The sequence below is a fragment of the Gopherus flavomarginatus genome, chromosome 20, assembly GCF_025201925.1.
Source record: "Gopherus flavomarginatus isolate rGopFla2 chromosome 20, rGopFla2.mat.asm, whole genome shotgun sequence".
Classification (NCBI taxonomy): domain Eukaryota; kingdom Metazoa; phylum Chordata; order Testudines; family Testudinidae; genus Gopherus; species Gopherus flavomarginatus.
In genome coordinates this window covers 20,555,143-20,573,975 of record NC_066636.1, presented here as the reverse complement: position 1 = coordinate 20,573,975, position 18,833 = coordinate 20,555,143, and the positions used below count along the sequence as shown (strand labels likewise).

The window sequence follows — 18,833 nt, the reverse complement described above, 5'->3', positions numbered from 1 at the left end:
ATAAATTGATGGCAAAGCCCAGTGTAGCCAACTTCAAAAGCCTCTGTGAAAGAGGAAACCCTGGTCTGGTAACTTTTGGTTTATATGGTACCCAAAGGGGTAGAGAGAGAATCTTGAGAAATGCCATTAATCAGGGGGGTTGCCTTGTCCTTATTTAATGATTTAAATGTGTAATCATTGAGATCAGTTAGTTGTGTGACCATGTTTACATTCCACAGAAGAGCTTGTTCATTATTACCGACTTCCCCATATTAAAACATGGGACTGACAAAGAGAGGTGGGAAACCAGAGTAGGAGGCAGCGTTAAAATGCACTTGGAAGCCAACTTGGCCTGGTTCTGTTGTCTGTGAATTTGTAATAAACAGCCATCTTACGTGATCACCTTGTCTAGACTTCGTGTTACCATGGTTGCTTTTTGTGGGGGTGCATGGTCAAAAAATCACAAGACTGGCTTAAAAATCCATGAAAACCAACTGCCCAAAAGTGTTGGGTTCTTTGTGATTTGGGAGCGTTCAGAGTTTCCATTCTTAAGCATTCCTTTGCACCTTTTTTAATTTTTATTATTATTATTTTAAAGACAGCTGAAAGTCTCGTGTCATCACATGACTCCAGGAGCTGGAGCTTTAAGAAACAAAACATGAACTATCACAAGAATTGTGGTTGAATCCATGGGCATTGGCAGCACTGCATTAAGAGGGCTCTGCTGGTGTTGTATGCCCACCAGAGAATAAGAGGTGAGAATATTATCCCACCAAACAAACAATTTGCCTTTAGTAGGGAAGTTGTGGCTTGTGCATTTGCCCATTTTTTTGTTGATGTAGATGGTCGTGCTGAATTTGACTCCTGCTGCTATTTCAGGGACACAGAAGTCCTGGAGGCTAGTCATAACTGTGCCACTGACTTGTATGTCACTTCACCTCTCTGTGCCCATGTCACCAGCTGTAAATTCGGAGGTAATAATGTTGACCTCCTTTTGTAAAGTGCTTTGACATCTATGGATGAGAAGTGTATGTGCACGAGGAAAGTTTTAAGGCATGTTTTCTACCTCTTGCTCATTGCAAGAACCTCCAAAGACGACGACTGAACAGACTGCAGACAAAAAGCCTCTGGGCCTGCTTCTCGTTTGCACTGGGGCCCTTTTATATGGCTCTGGCAGTGTCAAGGGGCCTTCAAGTGGAATTAATTCCATTAGTAACTCACTAGTATTAGAGTCAAGGGTTAAACATTGGATTGTTCTGTGCGGTTGACAGCCCAAAACGTCAGTTTCTCTCTTCTCCTTGGGCAGTCTGTTTCCTCTGGTGTGGGAGGGTCTCCCCCTCCCCCCGCCCTTTAGCTGCATAAAAATAGGAAAATTTAATGTTTCAGTCCTCCCGTGGGGCCCAGATGCAGGGATCTGCCATTGCAGGAACCTGTGGCTATGAGACCACAAAATTGGCAGGGGGATGTAGAGCTGGTTATGGGACCTGAAACTACTCTAATGCCTTTTATTTAACTGATTGATTGCTTCCAAGTTGATGGTGTTGCTTTAATTGTAAAACCTCTATTCATCTGGAGGTTGCAAGGTGCTGTACAAAGGAAGTCCAGTGTCATCCCTCTTTTACAGAGAAACTGAGACATGCAGGCATAAAGTGACTTGCCCAAGGTCACCCACCAGGCCAGTGGCAGAGTAGAATCCATGTCTCCTGAGTCCTAGCCCAGTGTGCTGTCCACTACGCTATGCTGCCTGCCTGCCTGTTGAGAGTTGGGATCCAGTCCCCTCTCTCTCTTCCCCCACAAGTTGCTGCTAATGATTGTTGTCTTAAACCTGGGAGAAGAATTGCACAAGCCAAAACAAAAGCTACATTCAAAGGAGCCTCTTGCCAGCCAGCATCATAGAATGTCAGGGTTGGAAGGGACCTCAGGAGGTAACTAGTCCAACCCCCTACTCAAAGCAGGACCAATCTCCAGACAGATTTTTTGCCCCAGATTCCTAAGTGGCCCCCTTAAGGCTTAAACTCACAACCCTGGGTTTAGCAGGCCAATGCTCAAACCACTGAGCTAAGAAGGAGGCACTGTTTGATTTCGCAGAAGCTGGGAAGACGGATTTGCTCACTACACAGGCAGGCGACTGCAGCTTGGAGGTTAGTGGTGGATTTTAGACCATGTTCAGAGAGACTCTTTGGAGCTTGTTTGCATGGGCCACTTTTCAAAGGGAAGCCACGAGAACACATCCTCTTCATGAATACGTTTTATTTGCTCCAGCAGCAGAGTCACGGATTTGCTTGGTTTGTATTCTGTGCAGACGGAAGGGATCAGATTTTCCTTTTGAGGCACAACCAGAGGGAGGGGGAGACGAGAAGTGGGTTGTTAAACAGCGTTACTTCTCCACTGCACATGTGGGAGTGGGAGTCCTAGGGCAAGCGACTGAAATTCATGAATTGGCTCTTTGCGTGTCCTGTGTGTGTTTTCGGCACTCCACACGACACTGCTGTGTGCCACAAATAAATCAAGGCTGCGACTTCACCAAATGTTCCCTCTTCCCTCTGTTGGACAGATGTAGATGCCATTGTTTGTTTGTAAAGGGCTTTACATGTCAAGTATTAATGGTCGAGTCTGTAATTAGTAGGAATACTTCGTACGCCTGTTAGCGAAGTACAACATAATAGAGAGTTGAAACATAATGGATCCTTAGCCAGAGGCGCTGTCGTTGGAGTGCCGGGTCGGCTTTGAAAGCTTTGAGTGGATGGATTAGTGTGCAGGCTCCTTTTTCGGGTATGTGGGTTTGTGAATTAGTAAAAATGAAGGACTGAGATAGAAGGGCTCTTTTCCAGAATCTTTAGGCCAGGAGCAAGGTTATTTTGGTGACCTTTATTGTCCAATTCCTATAAAGGTGGGAGAAGGTTAAGTACACATCAGAAGGATCCTGCTGCCTTCCTGTTGTTGCCTTTCTCCTTAGGTAACTGCTTAACTCCCTTTCTAGCGACAGTCATCCTCTTTTCTCTCTGTTCCTTTATTATAAATCATGTCCCAGCAACTGCAGGACCTAACCGCATTAAGGCTTTAATCTACAGTCGGGACTACCCTGGATTCAGCTGCCCTGAAATGGAGACCAGGACATGCAGAGGGTTTGATTCGGGTTCAGTTAGTGCGAACAGCTGCAGGATTTAGTCTGCACGGGGGGGACAGGTTCATGGGGGTTATATAGGTTGCTGAAGCCCGGATGTTTTTGTGTGTAGGCGGCCATGGAGATTTTCTTAGTCATTCCCCTTTTGCAGACAGCAGCTGACGTCCTCAGGCTAGAGAGTGTCTCCACTAAATGCTACTTTGGGGCAAAGCTCTGCTATTAAAACCAAACCCTCCCCTTCACTTTATGTTGGTGCTGCTTGGTGGTTTTGCCTCTTTACCTACTTGGCTACTGGTCAGTTTCAATCTCTGGCGTCTGAAGCAGGCTGCTCTTCAGCTTTCATAGAAATGGCGGGCTGGAAGGGACCTCAAGAACTCATCTAGTCCTGTGCTGAGGCAGGGCCAAGCGTACCTAGACCATCCCAAACAGGGATTTGTCTCACTCAGAGGTGGCTCCAGGCCCCAGCACGCCAAGTGCATGCCTGGGGCAGCAAGCCACGGGGGAGGGGGGGCGCTCTGCCGGTCACCGCGAGGTCGGCAGGCAGGTTGCCTTCGGCAGCATGCCTGCAGAGGATCCGTTGGTCCCGCAGCTTTGGCGGACCTCCCGCAGGCGTGCCGCCAAATTCGTGGGACCGGGGACCTCTCGCAGGCAAGCCGCCGAAGGCAGCCTGACTGCAGTGCTTGGGGTGGCAAAATACCAAGAGCCGCCCCTGGTCTCACCTGTTCTTATGCCTCCCCAGTGATGATACACATGCAAAATGGGAAAGGACTGCCTCGGAAGGAGTACTACAGAAAAGGATCCTGGGGTCGTGGTGGATCACAGGCTAAATGAGTCAACAGAGTAACGCTGTTGCAAAAAAAAAAAGTGAACATCCTTCTGGGATGTATTAGCAGGAGTGTTGTAAGCAAGACATGAGAACTAATTCTTCCACTCTACTCTGCACTGATTAAGCCTCAACTGGAGTCCTGTGTCCAGTTCTGAGCACTACATTTCAGGAAAGATGTGGACAAATTGGAGAAAGTCCAGAGAAGAGCAACAAAAATGACTACAGAAACCATGACCTATGAGAGAAGATTGAAAACATTGGGTTTGTTTGGTCTGGAAAAGAGAAGACTGAGAAGGGACATAACAGCTTTGAAGTACATAAAAAGTTGTTACGAGGAGGGAAAGGTTAAGAAGAACAATTTTTCTGAGGATGGGACAAGAACCAATTGGCTTAAGTCACAGCAAGGGGTTTTAGGTTGGACATTAGGAAAAACTTCCTGTCAGGGTGGTAGAGCACTGGAGTAAATTGCCTGGGGAGGTTGTGGAATCTCCATCCTTAGAAATTTTTAAGAGCAGGCTAGACAAACCCCTGTCAGGGATGGTCTAGATAATACTTAGATCTGCCATGAGTGCAGGGGACTGGACTAGATACCTCTCGAGGTCCCTTCCAGTTCTATGATTTTAGCACCAAATGATAGGAGAATCTCTCTGAACTCTGTCTATATCAGCGTCCGCCACATTCATCCCACTCTAAAACCGTCTCCGCGCTGGCTGGGCATGGACTGTGGAGCTTGAATACCTGCTCAGAGTAGGAGCAGTTTACACTTTGCCATAGGTACCTTCTATTTGTCCAGGCTAGAGTCAAGAAAAAAATCAGTGTCTATTTCAGTGCTGGAGCAGACTCTGCAGTCCAGGGGATGCCCTAGGAACATCCCCTCCTTCAGGTTTTAAGGGGGTTGAGCCAGATACACACAGGAGGCTGTGGCTCTTTTTAACCCTGCTGCTTTGGCTTTTGTGGCCTCTGCCTTTGGAGAAACATGCAGCAGGAGCAAAGCAGTTCAAGCTTCTGGCCTTCAGGCTTGTTCCAGGGGAATGAGTCACATCCTGCCCCACCTGGGCCAGGGTGGAGGCAGCGATGCTACGGAGCAGTAGCAGGGGCTGTGATGCTTTCTTACCCGGCCTCCTCCAGCTGGAGGATTTTCTAGCCCCAGACTCTCTCTCTAATCACATGCTGTGTCCCCCCACCCGTACATTTATGCCCAGGCCAGTCTTGTGTTACTTGGACCTGCATCGGAGTGCTGTGTGGCATTCCTGAAAGAGGGAAAAGCGGGAGCAAGCAGTGCTCCCTGAGCTGTCGGGCATCCCTTCCCTAATTCCAGCTGTCCTGTTTCTCTAATTCCTCACCCTGCAGCCTCCGTGATGCTGGCTGCTCACTCCGTCCCCACTAAGCCTGGCTCCGTTTCGAGTGACTAACGTCGGCCCTACTCTTGCAGCAGGAATGCCCTGAGCCCCCATTGCACCACCCTAAGTGAAGGGAAGCCCCAAGCGGGATGGAGCAGACATAGCCGAGTGACTGGACTTGCACCCTCTTAAAACAGCATCTGCTATAGGACTGTGTGCGGCGAGGTTTATGTTAACTCTTTACAGTTCAGTGTAAGAGGGGGAAAGGACATAGCAAACCACGCTGCAAATTTTATTGACAAGCCCCGGCTGGCTGCGACAAGGTGCAACGACTACATTGCTCAAAGTGCAGTGGGAAACGCCGCGACCGCCTGTGGCCGCAGCTGGAGAGGTGGAAAGAGGTTCTGTGAGACAGCATCCGACGGCTGCTGCTGTCTTTCTAATTTCAGCTGGCCTGGGCTGATGAAGTCGAGTGGCTGATTTGGAGATCCACCCTGGCTTATGCGTGTGGGTTTTTTGTGCCTTCTTTGGTAGCCAGTAAGGTTTCCCGTAGTCCCTTTGGGCTCAAAATACTTGGGAACCTAGCTGCATCCATCATGCAGCTTAGTTTAGGAGCACTAGCAGGGTTACGGGATTAGCGTGCTCCCCCCCACAACCTTGGCACACCATCTTTTGAGTTGTGAGCCCAAGCAGGAGGGGGTCCTTCTTCCGCTGGTTCTACTGCTGGACCCCATGTGGTACCAGCGAGAGAGGAAGGTGGTAAGGTCCTCGGAGCCATGGGGGTGCCAAAGAAAATGTTCATGGGCTAACCGAGTAACGGTCTCTTCTGCTCCTCAGCCCAGCCCCTGCTGCTCTTCCTCTGAGGCAGGTGGGATCCGCTGGAGCATGGTGGGGCTTGAGAGACAGTGAATTTGTTGTAGCAAGGAATGGAGCAGGGCAGCCCCTGCAGCGTCACTGCTCCTTCTCCTCTTCCTGGATCTTCCTGTGAGTAAAGAATCCAAGCTGCCGAGAGAGGGGAGAGGAAATTGATGGGTCAGTGTGAATTTTGCCGGGGGGGTGTATCTATCGTTAAATAGCCTCAGCCTCCTGACCTTGTTCCAGCTGGATCCTGGGACTTTGCAGCTGTTGGGACTCAGCCACACACGGCCACTCAGACAAATTAATATGAATGAACCTCAACTGTGAATTTCTGAAGTGGACTCGTGAAACCCCATAACATCCCTGTGTAGCTGTGCTCATTAAGAATTAGTGGCCTTAATTGGGTTTAGCTCAATTCACTTTGGAAACGTAGTCTAATTTAACTCGCTCCGAAGTGAATTAAGCTAAACTCAATTAAGGCCACTGTAATTCTGAATAAGAGCATGGGTCAAGGGATTTAATAGAGTATTGCTAGTTTAATTAATGAGGTTTAACTTTCTTTGGGGTCCCTGTGTAAACCTGAGCATTTGAAGCCTGAAGGCCCTGTTACATTCCAACTGGCACCTTTTTACCTCGCTCTGGAGCATAAGGGGCCTGAAAAGCAGCTGTGGTGGGCAGGGCTGTAACGCAGCCTCTGGGTTCAGGGCACAGTCCCTGGGGCAACATTTCCACACCCACCCTCAAGTTGAAGTCCTGACAGCTGTTAGCAGGACAGCACCTGGTGTGCCAAAGTTCGTGCTACATTTCTACACGGCCGCCTACCTTCCACAGACAGAATATGATCAGCGCCAGTAGCAGGAGCCCTCCGATGCTGCTGCCGATCAGGATCCATAAGGAGATGGGGATGCGCTTGGGCTGGATAATCTCCAGGACTGTCTGCAAAGAGCTGCTGATGTTAGAAGCAAAGTCAGGAGTTCCCTGCCCCTGCCCGAGTTGGGTATTGAGACCTTACTGAGGGTTAGCTGCCACTGTTTGCCTAGTGTGCCATACTGCCCATGGGCCAGCTCACATGTGTGAGAGAGAGAGAGAGAGAGTGTGTGTGTTTTTTCATTCCCCCCAAGGCATTTCTAAAGTGGTGGTGACTGAATTTACACAGGCAGTGCTGTATAAGGCTTTTCTACATCGAGCAGGGGGGCTTAGCGGAAATGAGAATCGTGCCCTTAGGATTTAACCCTTTCTCCTTCCCTAAACCTACCTATGAACGAACCAGCTTACGAATGAGTGTTAGAAGCAGTGCCTGGCTTCTAGCCAGCTCTTGCCAACCCAGTTAATGAGCCTGGACAGCAGACACGCCACCCAAGTGCTGAGACGATGCCAGGGTGATTTCCCTGCTACTGATTGCAGGGCTCAAGGACTCAACCCGCTGTCTTTTGCCACCAACAGTCTTGACCAAATCTTGGCTTGTGAGAACATCTAATGCAGCAGCTGCCACTTGGGCAAATTCACCTTTCACTCAGCTGCTCCATTCCACCCGGCCAGCACCTGCCATTCCCCAATGGTATAAACGTGACCCCAACCCAGGCAGAAATCAGCCAGGGGTAGCCTGTCGTTTTTGCCACCTTGACTTTTTGGCCGTATCTGAACGAGAAAATAAGGCTTCAGGCCCAGCTTGTCGCAGGTATTTAGGTGCCTAAATCCCCCGTCCCTTTGAGGATCTGGACCCAGACCAAGGTGGGCTGCAGGGGGGGACTAGAATCCCAAACCACAGCGCTGTAGGAAGTGTCCCGCTCTGGCCCATTGGAGGGCTAGAAACCCCACCCCCATCCCCCCACCCGCTACCTCTCGCCGGTGCGCTGACTCCTCGAGGAAGAGGAAGCTGTTCTCTTCAGTGACAATTGCAAACGTGCTGACGACTTTCACAGTTTTGAATTTTGCCTGTTGGGAAGAGTCACAAGGGCCAGCGATCAGCCTGGCCTGGTGCAGAGTAGAAGCAGGGAGCTGCAGTTTGAGCCTGAGACCTGGTTTATGCTAGAAATGTAGGTTGACAGGGCTACAACCCTCAGGGGTGTGAAAAATCCACACCTGGGAGCTGCAACTATCTCAGCCTAACCCCCCATGTAGCCACAGCTGGGGCGCCAAGAGAATGTGGACATCAGCCTGAGCACTCCCGTGGTTTGGGGCGGTGGCACGACTCAAGCAATGGGAAAACCCGTCTATCATCCGGGGTTACAGCAGCCCGGGTGCTGCTCTTGCCCTGTGCTGGAGCCAAACCAGCGAATAGGAGGGACCGTTGTGGTCGGCTAGTCGGAGCTCCTTTAGGGATGGCCCTGATTTAATCTGAGCATGTCTTTTAAAGGGAACTTGCACAAGGCTACGGGGCGGCGCAGAGAAGCACACTGCTGGCCGTGGGAAACAAAGGGCCGGCTTTTATCCCCACAGCACCTCCGGGCCCTGCTCTGATGCCTCTTAGCACAGCAGAAGCCTCAGCCAAGATTAAGACTCCCCTATGCTAGGCGCTGCAGCCACAGAGGGAGAAACTGTCCTTGCCCCCCACCCAGAGCATCCAGTCTAGACAAGATAAAGGATGGGAGGGGAGAGAGGAAGTGACTTTGCCCAAGCTCATTGGCAGAGCCAGGAACAGAACCTGGCTCTCCCATGTCCACTCGACCACACGGCTGCTCCCAGAAACGACTACAGTAATGGATCCAGCTACCCTTGCTTGCCCCAGTGCTGTGAGTCTGGGGTGCCGCCGGTATGATGCAGCCGTACGTGTTACAGATTGAGATGTGGATGGGACCCTGGCTATTGTAGCTCCCCCCATATCACACGCACATCTGGGCACACTCACCCTCCTGAAGAAGTCATTGTGGATCACCCTCAGCAGATGGATGGACACTTCCATGTTGTTCTCCAGCTGCTCCAGCTCACACCTGACCATCTGGCACCAGGAGTTGCTGCAGTTCTGTGAGGGGAGCAGAGGCTGGGCCATGAGCACCACACTCCGAACTCGCACCAGCTGACCCCCACCATCACCTTAGGCAAGGGCAGGTAGGGGGTGAGGCTGGTGGTGTAGGTGGGGATGTCTTTGCCAGTGCTAGGACATAGCTAGTTGGATGGCAAAGAGATCACTATGGGGGGAATCCGTCCCAGCGCTTTTGACTCAAGCCAGTCTCACCAGCTCCTTGATGCTTCCAAAAAGAATTTGTAAAATTTGTCCCAAGCAAACATTTTTTTGCCAATAAATTGTCTTTCAAATATGTCACTGCTGGGTGAGTTCTGGGCAGGATCTATTTTCCTTCTTTTCCCATCCCCCTCGCTCTCCCCACCCAGGACATTTTTGAAAATAACCAGGGGGTGGAGGAGAGGAAATGGAAAATCAAACACAGAAGCAAACGGGGTGCGTTCCAACACCCATGACTGAAAAATAGAACAAGTTTGTAAAGAAAAACCCAACCACTTCACCCAGCGGTAGGGTAACATTTTCCAAAGTGCAGTTGGGAATGGCTCCTGAATCCCCTTTCTCAGGAGAGACGCAGGCACCTCTCTCCCACTCACCGGCACTGGTGCTTAAGCTTGTAGGCCCTAGAGCCTCAAAGAGGTGCTGCAACAGCTTGGCGGCTCTGCGTCCTAAGTACCCAAGACCTTCTATAGCATTTTAGACAGCTGCTGCAGTGTAGACACAGTTATCCTGCTCCAGAGGAGCATTCTACCGGTCTAGCTGTTCCCAGGTGGGAAGGGGAATAAATTATAAGGCACCTTTATACCAGCATCACTACATCCACTCTAGAGGTTGGCCTGGCATAGCTAAATCACTATGGCCACGTCTCTATGGTCAGCGCTGCATGGCCCAGCTGTACCGAGCCTGCTGTGCCACTGCAGCATGTCTGGTGAAGACACTCTATGCCACTAATAGAGTTAAACAGGTATAAACACTGGGTGCAGATTAGGCCCTTTGGAAAATGGGACTTAGATGCTTTTGAACAATGTCACCCACTAACCATTATGTTTTGGGCAGGGGGGCGTGGCAGGGCATAGCAACAGCAGGGGGAATTTAAGGAGGCCCAAAGAAATGACCTGAGCTGGAATTCAGGCAGGACATCAATATTCAGGCTCTCTTTGCCAAGGTGTTGGTCGCAGGGGTGGTGTCCGCCAGCTCTTCAGATGAGCACAAGCTGCCACTTTAGCTTGGTTGAACTGGACGGCACCTCCCATGTTGCGCAGCAACTGGCTTCGGCTCTGCTGACCTCCCCTGGCCCCAGGGGATAGTGCCCCTTTCTGAATGGACTCTCCCATTTTTGGCACACCCAAGCTTTATTTGGGGGCGATGTCCTCTCCAAGCATGGATCGAGCCCGTCTCTGCTTTGTTTGAGGTCCCTGTGTGAAGGGACTAGGGCCGCTGGTGCTGCCTGATGGTGCCATGCCACTCACCAGTCTGTCTGCGTGCAAGAGATCTTCAGGGTGAATAGGAATCACTCCAGCCTGGCTCCGTAGCGTTGCCTCTGTCAGGTTTTGCACGACACAGGTAACCTGGAACGAGACAGCACATGGCAGTGTGGTTGCTACAGGGCCCGGTAGGAATAGGGCCTAGAGGGGGGATTTGGGGGCTGGCGCTGAACAGAGAGACAGCCCTTTGCAGGGCAGGGGATCCTACCAGATCTGCCCCCTTCTCTCTCTCCAATTATTTCAGGTGCAGAAGCACCAATGATGGAGAGCACTAGAGACCTTAGACCTGACTTCCACTCCCGTGCCTGAGCCATGAGCCCGTTCAGCCCATGCTGCCAGCTGGAGCTGAGTGGGTCTAGCAGCTGTTAGCACATGGGAAAGGGCTGAGGGCTGGCCCGGGGCGAGAGGACTGCTCCTGCTTCTGTCTCACAAGCCAAGGACTCACGTTGTCTGCGATGATGTGTGTGACGGAGAGGAAGTAGCTGCGCCGGAAGGCCATGGCAGGGAGGTACATTATGACAGAGAGGTTCCTGACCGCGTAGCAGCCGAGATTCTGGACCTGCATGGAGACAGGAGTGATGCTGTTCGACAGCTGGCAAAGGGCAGGGGCCAGCTCTTAGCAGTGCCAACCTTAAGCAGCCATCCAGCCTAGGCTTGAGGTCTATGCACCAGCTGTCCAGGAAAGATCCTGGAACTGCCCAGAGGGCCAGTTGGCTCATGTATTTGTACAGCACCTAGCACCTCCTCCGTGACTGTTCGACGCTACGACTCTCCATGCACCCTGCTGTACAAAGCCTCCATTGGAGCCCTGGGCTTGGTTCATTAAGGGGATGCTTCAGATTGGTGACCCCTGGAGTTCAAAGACCCCCGAGCTCTCCAAGGGGCCACACTCCACTCCTAAGGGATTTTCCCAGAGGCATGGCCGGAAGAGGAGCTGACGTGATCTAACCCCAGCCCCGAGAGTTGTAGGGCCCCCCCATTCCAACCAAGCCCAGGAGCTGCAGGAGGCATCCCCCACTGCCCCTGGTCTCTTGGGAGGAGCTGCCCCTCTCCCCCTGCATTGCTGGTACCTTGATGGTGGTCTTGAACTCCGGCCCGACGCTGCTGGAGAAGGTGCCCGCCGGGTGCACTTCGTAGCGGTTCAGGGCGGCCTCGCTGCAGGAACACGGCATGACTGGGGGGGTGACGTGGTGCAGAGCAGATCGTCCCCTAGCGCCCTGACCCTGCTGTTTCCAGACACCTCTAGCCCCCAGATCACAGGGCCTGCCGGAGACTGGGGGAGCCTGGACTAATTTGGGGGCAGGGGAGCACTGTCAGAACAGTCCCTACTCAGGTGGTTTGTGGGGCAGGGAGCCCGATTTATCCCCCGGGAATGGGCAGGAGCTGCAACGTGTCCTCCTGTGGGGATTGGCCAGCTGCAAACAGGCAGGTTTGGTGCTGGGGCTCAATCATCTAACGGGCCAGGAGGCCAAGTCTGCTGGAATCTCTTGGCCATGTTTTCCCCGGGGCTTGGCGCTGGCCCAAGCAATTTGGAAACTGCTTGGGATTCTGGGAGGCCCTAGTGCTGGCCTAGTGGGGGGATGGATTTCCTTACGTCAACCTGCAGCAGGGCCAGACTGGGGAGGCAGCGCAGGGTCTATTAGCCCCCCACAAATTAACTCAGTCTCAGCCTCGGGGTCCCCTCCCCGCCTGCAGGAGAGGGGTGCCCCAGTTTAACTTCCAGTGCACCTTCAAACCGGTTTAGTTCTACCAATGCCAACAGCTGCGGTTGGAACACTCATTGGGGTTCAAATCAGGATCAAGTTAATTTGAAACAGGTATAACTCAACCACGCTAAGCCGCTCTTAAACCAGATTGAGAGCCGCCACAGACACAGGGCGTAACTAAACCGGGCTGACTTCACCTCTAAAGCTGTGCAGGTTTCTCGTGTGGACAAAGTCACGGTTCTGGCTGCTTTAATCCCATGCCAACACTCGGGCATCCACCGCCAGCCCCTCCCCTCCCCACCCCTCCTGGATCGGCTTCCCCCAGACGGTCTCACCTGGAGAGGAAGAGGTCGGGCTCGTAGGTGACATAGGCGAAGGGCTGCACTGTGTTATCGTGCAGGGTCTCGTTCATTTCGATGCTGTCGCTGGAAGGAACAAGAGTGGATCGTTACAGCGGCCGGCTCGCGTACCCCGCCCCAGTTCCCAGCAGCTGCCCAGCCCTGGTGAAAGGCCCTGATCCTGGTCGGATCTCTCCCACTCAGAGGTTTAAGGCAAAAGCCCCCTCCGCATTCCTGAATCAGATGCTTGGCCCATCAGGGCCAGCCAGGGCTGATGCGGGAGGAACAAAGGGGGACAATTGTACCAGGGGCCCAAACGCTTCCCCTTCCTTCACCCCCCAAACATCTGTGCAAAGAAAGACATGGGAGGGGGTGAGCCCCAAGCAACATGATGTCCCGAGAGCCCCAGATTTCTCTCCTCAATCCTGGGGCCGCCACCTGACTTCCAGCAGCCCCAGGCCGGATGAGGATCAGCGGTTCTCCTCACCACCGCCCCTCACAATCTTCACTCTCCAAGCCCCTCTGCAAGGCAGGGCCGGGCGGGGATCCCCACTGGGGCGCTGCAGCCCAGATCCACACAAGCTTTTCGGCGCCGAACATCCACTGCAGAGGTGCCAATGAAATCCGTGGGCGTTAGGACCTTCGCTACCTCTGTGGAGCTGGCCCCGAAGTGACCTGCTCTAGGAGCCTGTGACTTAGCAGGGAATTGAAGCCACCTGCCCCGCGTCCCCGGCTAGCGTTCTGTCCGCTCCTTGGTGGTGATCAGCAGACCCATGGAGATGTGATTGCCCCCCGCCCCACCCTGCCCCAGCCTGTTAGCCCAGCGGGCCGGGGAAGGTCAGTTCGGCCAGCCACTCTTACCTGCTGGCCGTGAGTTTCAGCTGCGCGCTGTTCAGAAGGAAAGAGCAACTGAACTCAAACTCGAGCAGGAACGCCACCTGGGGAAAAGCACAGCTTTCAGCCCAGCCCCTTCCCCGTCTCTGCAGAAACCCGGCGTGGGCCATGGCCAGCGCTGGGGTGGACGTGGAGACAGAGCACTGGGTGCATGAGGGGACAGGCAGGAGGGGGAGGTCCCATTTTCACACCAGTCCCCAAGGCTCCGGTTCGCTGTCCAGCGGCCTTGCAATGGTGTCAGTGACGGCGGTAGTAGGAGGCAGAGCTAGCGGTTAGGTCTAATTAACTCCTCTGCCCTCCTTTGTTCCAGCTGCTTCTCCTGCCAGGCGTGTGCCGCTGCGTCCCACTAGCCCCAGCTGCTCTCCTTCCTGCCCTCCCTGGCTGCCTGCCAGATCAACTGCCACGCCCAGGAGCGCCGGGGCCACAATGGGTTAATAAGTCAGCCTGTCGCCTGCGTAAACCAAGGGGGGGGCCTCAGAGGACAGCTTCACATCCCACCCTGCCAGCAGCCCGCCACAGGTGAGAGGTGGAACCCAGGGCTGGAAGAGCGGGGGGCGTGGGGTGGGATTAAGGGGCATTGGCAGAGCTGGAGGTGGAACCCAGGGCTGGAAGAGCGGGGGGCGTGGGGTGGGATTGAGGGGCATTGGCAGAGCTGGAGGTGGAACCCAGGGCTGGAAGAGCCAGGGGTGTGTGGAGGGGCATTGGCAGCTCTCAGGTTGAAAGCGGGGACGGGGCCAGGACTGGAGCTACACACCAGGAAAGCAGCCGAGGGGGGGTGCGAGCCAGGCTCCCGGCCCTTTAACCAGCAGGACGAATTCACTCAGAGCCAGGACTTTAAGGGCTCCGGCCGCACTCACCTTTGCCAGGGACCTGAAGACGGGGTAGCTCACGCTGCAGGCGCGGGCGTGCGGGGAGGGGGCCGCGCATTCAACCTTCACCTGGGTTTCCCCCTGCAGGAACAGATGAGCCCGTCAGCAGCCCTGCTCACCCCCATCCAGCAGTGGGGCCGGCGGGGGGGGGCCAGCCTAGGCCCAGTTCTTGCTTTACCCTGCCTGGCAGGAGAGGCGGGTCGCGGCCCCTTTCCCCCATGCACTAAACAGCGTTAGCCAACGCCTCTGTCGCATTCCAGTCACAGGGGGCGGCGTGAGGCTGGCTCCTGGGTCCAGGCGCCCAGCTGGGCCCATCCCCGCTGACCTCACACGGGCAGGAGGCGCGTACCGGACTGGGAGGACCAGTGTTCCAGTCCAGCCCATCCTCATTCCTGTGCCCTGCTCTCTGCAAGGTGCCATCCCTTCCCCGCAGATCCCCCGCCTCCAGCCCTGGCTCCCAGCGAGCGACTCACCTTGAGCGAGAGGCTGGAGAAGTGGAGGTTTTTGGAGAACCAGAACTTCAGGCTGGCGTTGTAGGCGTTTTCCTTCTTGTTCTCCAGGATCACGTCCACCAGAACCTTCCTCTTCCCCTTGCGGATAACGTGAGGCTTCTGCCTGCAACGGGAAAGGAGGCAACGATTCAGCATCAGACTGGGGGCAGCTCTGGCTGGGCGGCTGCTGCGCCGTCCTTCCGGGGGCAGTGAGACACGCCTGGGGCGAGGCCTGAACCCACAACCTCGGGATCTAAAGCCCCTGCTACCTCAGCTAGATGGCTGAGCCTGACCACACGCTATACACAGACTAGCCTCTAGAGGGGCACAAAGCGTCATCCAGAGGCGCTGAATTTCGGCAGCATTTCGACGGCTGCTCGTCCACCACCACAGTCCTTCGTCTGGCGGGCGCTTTAGGGCTTGCAAAGTTCCCTGCGTCTCGGGGGAAGCCAGGCTCAGAGCAGACAGTGGCTGGCCCAAGGGCCCCTGCAAGTCTGTGGCAGAGCAGGGAATACACTCCAGGCTTCTCCGTTCCCAGGGCTGCCATACCTGGAGCCGGCGAGATCCGTGCTAGCCTGGAGCACCAGGTCCGTGAGGCACTCATTGTCCTCGCCGCAGTCCTTGAAGAAGGGGATCTGAAAGCAACGGAGAGGGGTCACTGTTGGCTTGGGCTCAGCGGGAGGCACTGGGCTCTTATCCGAAGCAGTGGGGGGTGGGGAAACTGTCTGCAAGGCGGCCAGCTCGCACCTTGATGGAGCAGGTGAAGAGGACTCCAGCTCATGCATTTTGCCCCACCCAGCACAGACTCCCCCATCCTCTTCCTCCCGCAGAGCCTCCAGCGGCGGGGCAGTTGGGAGACGCACGGGGAATGCTCTGAGCTGTAGAGTTTAAGGCCAGAAGGGATCATCTTGTCTGAGCTCCTCTGCGTCACCGGCTGCACCCGCCCAGCACCCGCCCACTCAGCACAGCCGCTGAATGTAGACCCAAGTATTGCAGCCAGATGACTGGCTTTCAAACCACACCAAGACACAGCCAGAGTCTAGAACGGTGCCTCTCATACCCCAACAGAGAGTCTAGAACCACCCATCCACCCAGTCTAGAACCACAAACACTAACAGAGTCTAGAACCACCCAGCCACCTAGTCTAGAACCACAAACACCAACATAGAGTCTAGAACCACCCATCTACCCAGTCTAGAACCACAGACACAAGTCTAGAAGAGCCCACAGGTTACTGGGATCCATTTCCCAAGGGCACCGTCCCATGTTAGTTTCATCCTCCACATCTCTCTGTGTTTTTGGAAGCAACCCCCGCCCCTTTCTGCTGTCTACAGGAGGAGCTATCCAGCCCCCAAGGCAGGTGCCAACTGCAGAGAAGGGGGACAAATGGAAGCAAGATTTCAAGTGGCCGTATCCAAAGCCTTGCCCAGCTCCCAATCCCAGGGGATGGGATCCCGGCCGCCCAGGAACACCGCAGCTTGTTAATGACCTGGAGCAAAGGGACAGGCCGAGCGCTCACCAGCTTCTTAACAGTGGTGGATGATCTCTCGTCCAGCACGGGGCCCGGGTCAGAATCGCTTAGGGCAAACTTCACCGTCATGCTGACCGGCCTGAGATAGTCCGTCGTGTCCTGCCGGGAGGAAGGAACCTAGGCTAGCTTTCGAGACGGGATTCCTTAGCCACCCCCTGTCCCCCGGGAAAGATGCCAGCTTTGCTTGAGACCCGCTGGACCTCATGCTTCGGGAAGAGGATATGGGAACACTTCTCCTGGGGCATTATGGGATTGAGGGGGGTCACCTTCCTCCGAAGCATCCGATATTAGCCATAGCTGGAGGCAGGGTAGCTTAGCCAGGCCAAAGGTGGGATCCCTCTAACGAGGTGATGTGACGTACAGATCCCTACGTGGCCTGGGACTGGCCTTTCTCTCCACGGGCCGTACTCTCCAACCAGGGTCCCCCTTGTCATAAAAGAGGGGACTGCTGGCCAGGCATTCCCTGGGAGCCTGGAATTTGCTCCTGCTGTGGTCCAAAATAACCCACATTTGGTGATGCTGCCAGAGCCCCTGTTGGAGCGGCGTTCTGGAGCGGGCTGGAGGCTTGGTGGCTGGCTGAGCCCCCGTGACTCGGACGATTTCTGGGCTGCTGAGGCTTACGTTTAATTGTATTTATTGCATAATTCATTATGCTAACAGACCTGGAGCCTAAGCTGAGCCTCCAGATTATTTTAAATCTAAATCAAGAACGAGTCAATAAATAACCCCCGGGCCAGGTAGCTCAAAGATGGGATCAGTTGCGAGAGGAAACTCAAACAGGACGACAAATGCTTTGATCCCGGGCGGCAGGGCAGCGCCCCCCCTCACTTGGCAATGGCACATAGAGCAAGAAGGATCAGGCAGTCCTAAGGGAGACAGTGTGATCTAGTGGGTAGAGCACCAGGCTAGGCCTCAAGAGACCTGGAGCAAGGTGTTTCCCCGCTCTGTGCGTCCGTTTCCCCTCCCACTCTTTCGACTGCCAGCTCTTAAAAGGGCAGGGACCATCTCTCGCTATGGGTCTGTCTACGCTGCACTCGGTGGCGTGACTGCAGCACGGGCAGACGGACCGGTACCTTAGCTGGCTCAGGTACCAATAGCAAAGAAGCCGCCGCCAAGTCCCTGAGCATGTGCTTGATCTGCTAGCCCATGTTTGCCGGTAGATAACACCTCTGCTTGCAGCGCAGCGTAGCTGTCGTAGTATACTTCCCAAATCTGGACCTTAGCGTCCAAAATATGGGTACTAGCATGAATTCCCCTAAGCTTAATTACCAGCTTAGATCTGATATGCTGCCACCAATCAGGAATTTTCCAGGGCCTGATACCCTCTGGTCCCCACAAAACCTTCCCTGGGGACCCCAAGACCCAGATTCCCTGAGACTCACAACAAAAGGGAATAAACCATTCCCGTCCCCCTCTCTTCTTCCTCCCAGCTCCTTCCCGCCCTGGGAACACTAGGAGATCGCCTGATTCAACTTCTTGAATCACCACACCAAGAGGAGTGTTACCTTCCCTCTCACCCAGAGGCACTACAGATTCAAGCTGCGTGAATCTAACACAAAGAGAAAATTTATCCTTCCCTTCTTCCCACCAATTCCCTTGAACCTTAACTAGGAGAAAAAAATTAACAGGTCTTACAAACAAAACTTTTAATAAAAAAGAAAGAAAACAGTAAAAGGTTTATCTCTGCACTTTAGATGGTAAACAGTTACAGGGCCTTTCAACTTATAAACAATAGAAAGAAACTTTCTCCAGCAGAAACACAATTTAAGCTACTTCCAGCAAGTACACATATGTAAATGAAAAAAAAACAAATTAAAAGACTATGACCACCTTTTCTTACTTACAATTCTGAATAGATAAGAGACTGTAGCAGGGAGATTGGCAAAAACCTGGTTGCACCTCTAGTCCCGTCCAGGACCCAGAGAGAACAAAGCCAAACCCCAAACCCACAAACAAAGGCTTCCCTCCACGAGATTTGAAAGTATTTTGTCTCCTGATTGGTCCTCTGGTCAGGTGTTTGCAGGTCACTGTTTGTTAACCCTTTATAGGTGAAAGAGACATTAACCCTTAGCTATCTGTTTATGACAGTAGCCTCAGGGTCTGTGTGCAGCGGTAAGGACGCTGGGTGCTGTTGTAAGACTGATGCTATACAGCAGGAGGCAGGATGCTCCATCTCTCCCTTCCTACCCCTCCCAGAGTGGTCCCTCATACTCACGATCACGTGGAAGGGGAGTGGCTCGCAGGCTGCCCTCCCCACGCTGGCTCGGAGCCGCTTCTGCACCAGCTTCTGGGAGGTGTCGTCAAACACGGCCCTGGTGCCGAACTTCCTGTCGTCCAGAGACACGCTGTACTTGATCCCTGCGCCGACAATGGGGAGGAGTCATGCCGGAGCCTCGGCACTTGCCGCGGGCCCACGGCACCGCGTACCAAGCCA

At 53.8% G+C, this 18,833-nt stretch overlaps 1 protein-coding gene across 3 annotated transcripts in view; it reads right to left on the bottom strand.

Moving 5' to 3' along the window:
• Positions 1-5,294: 5,294 nt before the first annotated feature.
• Positions 5,295-18,833, bottom strand: part of ITGA10 (integrin subunit alpha 10) — a 49,295-nt gene continuing 35,756 nt past the window's right edge. Inside the window, exons 17-30 of one of the 3 annotated variants that reach the window (XR_007770616.1) lie at positions 18,615-18,757; positions 16,388-16,498; positions 15,418-15,503; positions 14,851-14,992; positions 14,366-14,458; positions 13,476-13,552; positions 12,612-12,701; positions 11,641-11,725; positions 11,016-11,129; positions 10,556-10,654; positions 8,976-9,089; positions 7,967-8,062; positions 6,950-7,059; positions 5,295-6,271 (exon numbers count right to left, since the gene is read on the bottom strand). Coding sequence is in view for 2 of the 3 variants with exons in the window: in XM_050930873.1 (XP_050786830.1) it covers positions 6,221-6,271; positions 6,950-7,063; positions 7,967-8,062; positions 8,976-9,089; positions 10,556-10,654; positions 11,016-11,129; positions 11,641-11,725; positions 12,612-12,701; positions 13,476-13,552; positions 14,366-14,458; positions 14,851-14,992; positions 15,418-15,503; positions 16,388-16,498; positions 18,615-18,757 (1,415 nt within the window). In the remaining variant the exon portion in view is untranslated. Of the gene's footprint in view, positions 6,272-6,949; positions 7,064-7,966; positions 8,063-8,975; positions 9,090-10,555; positions 10,655-11,015; positions 11,130-11,640; positions 11,745-12,611; positions 12,702-13,475; positions 13,553-14,365; positions 14,459-14,850; positions 14,993-15,417; positions 15,504-16,387; positions 16,499-18,614; positions 18,758-18,833 lie in introns of those variants that run through there. The other 2 variants (XM_050930873.1, XM_050930874.1) reach the window with 2 other exon arrangements.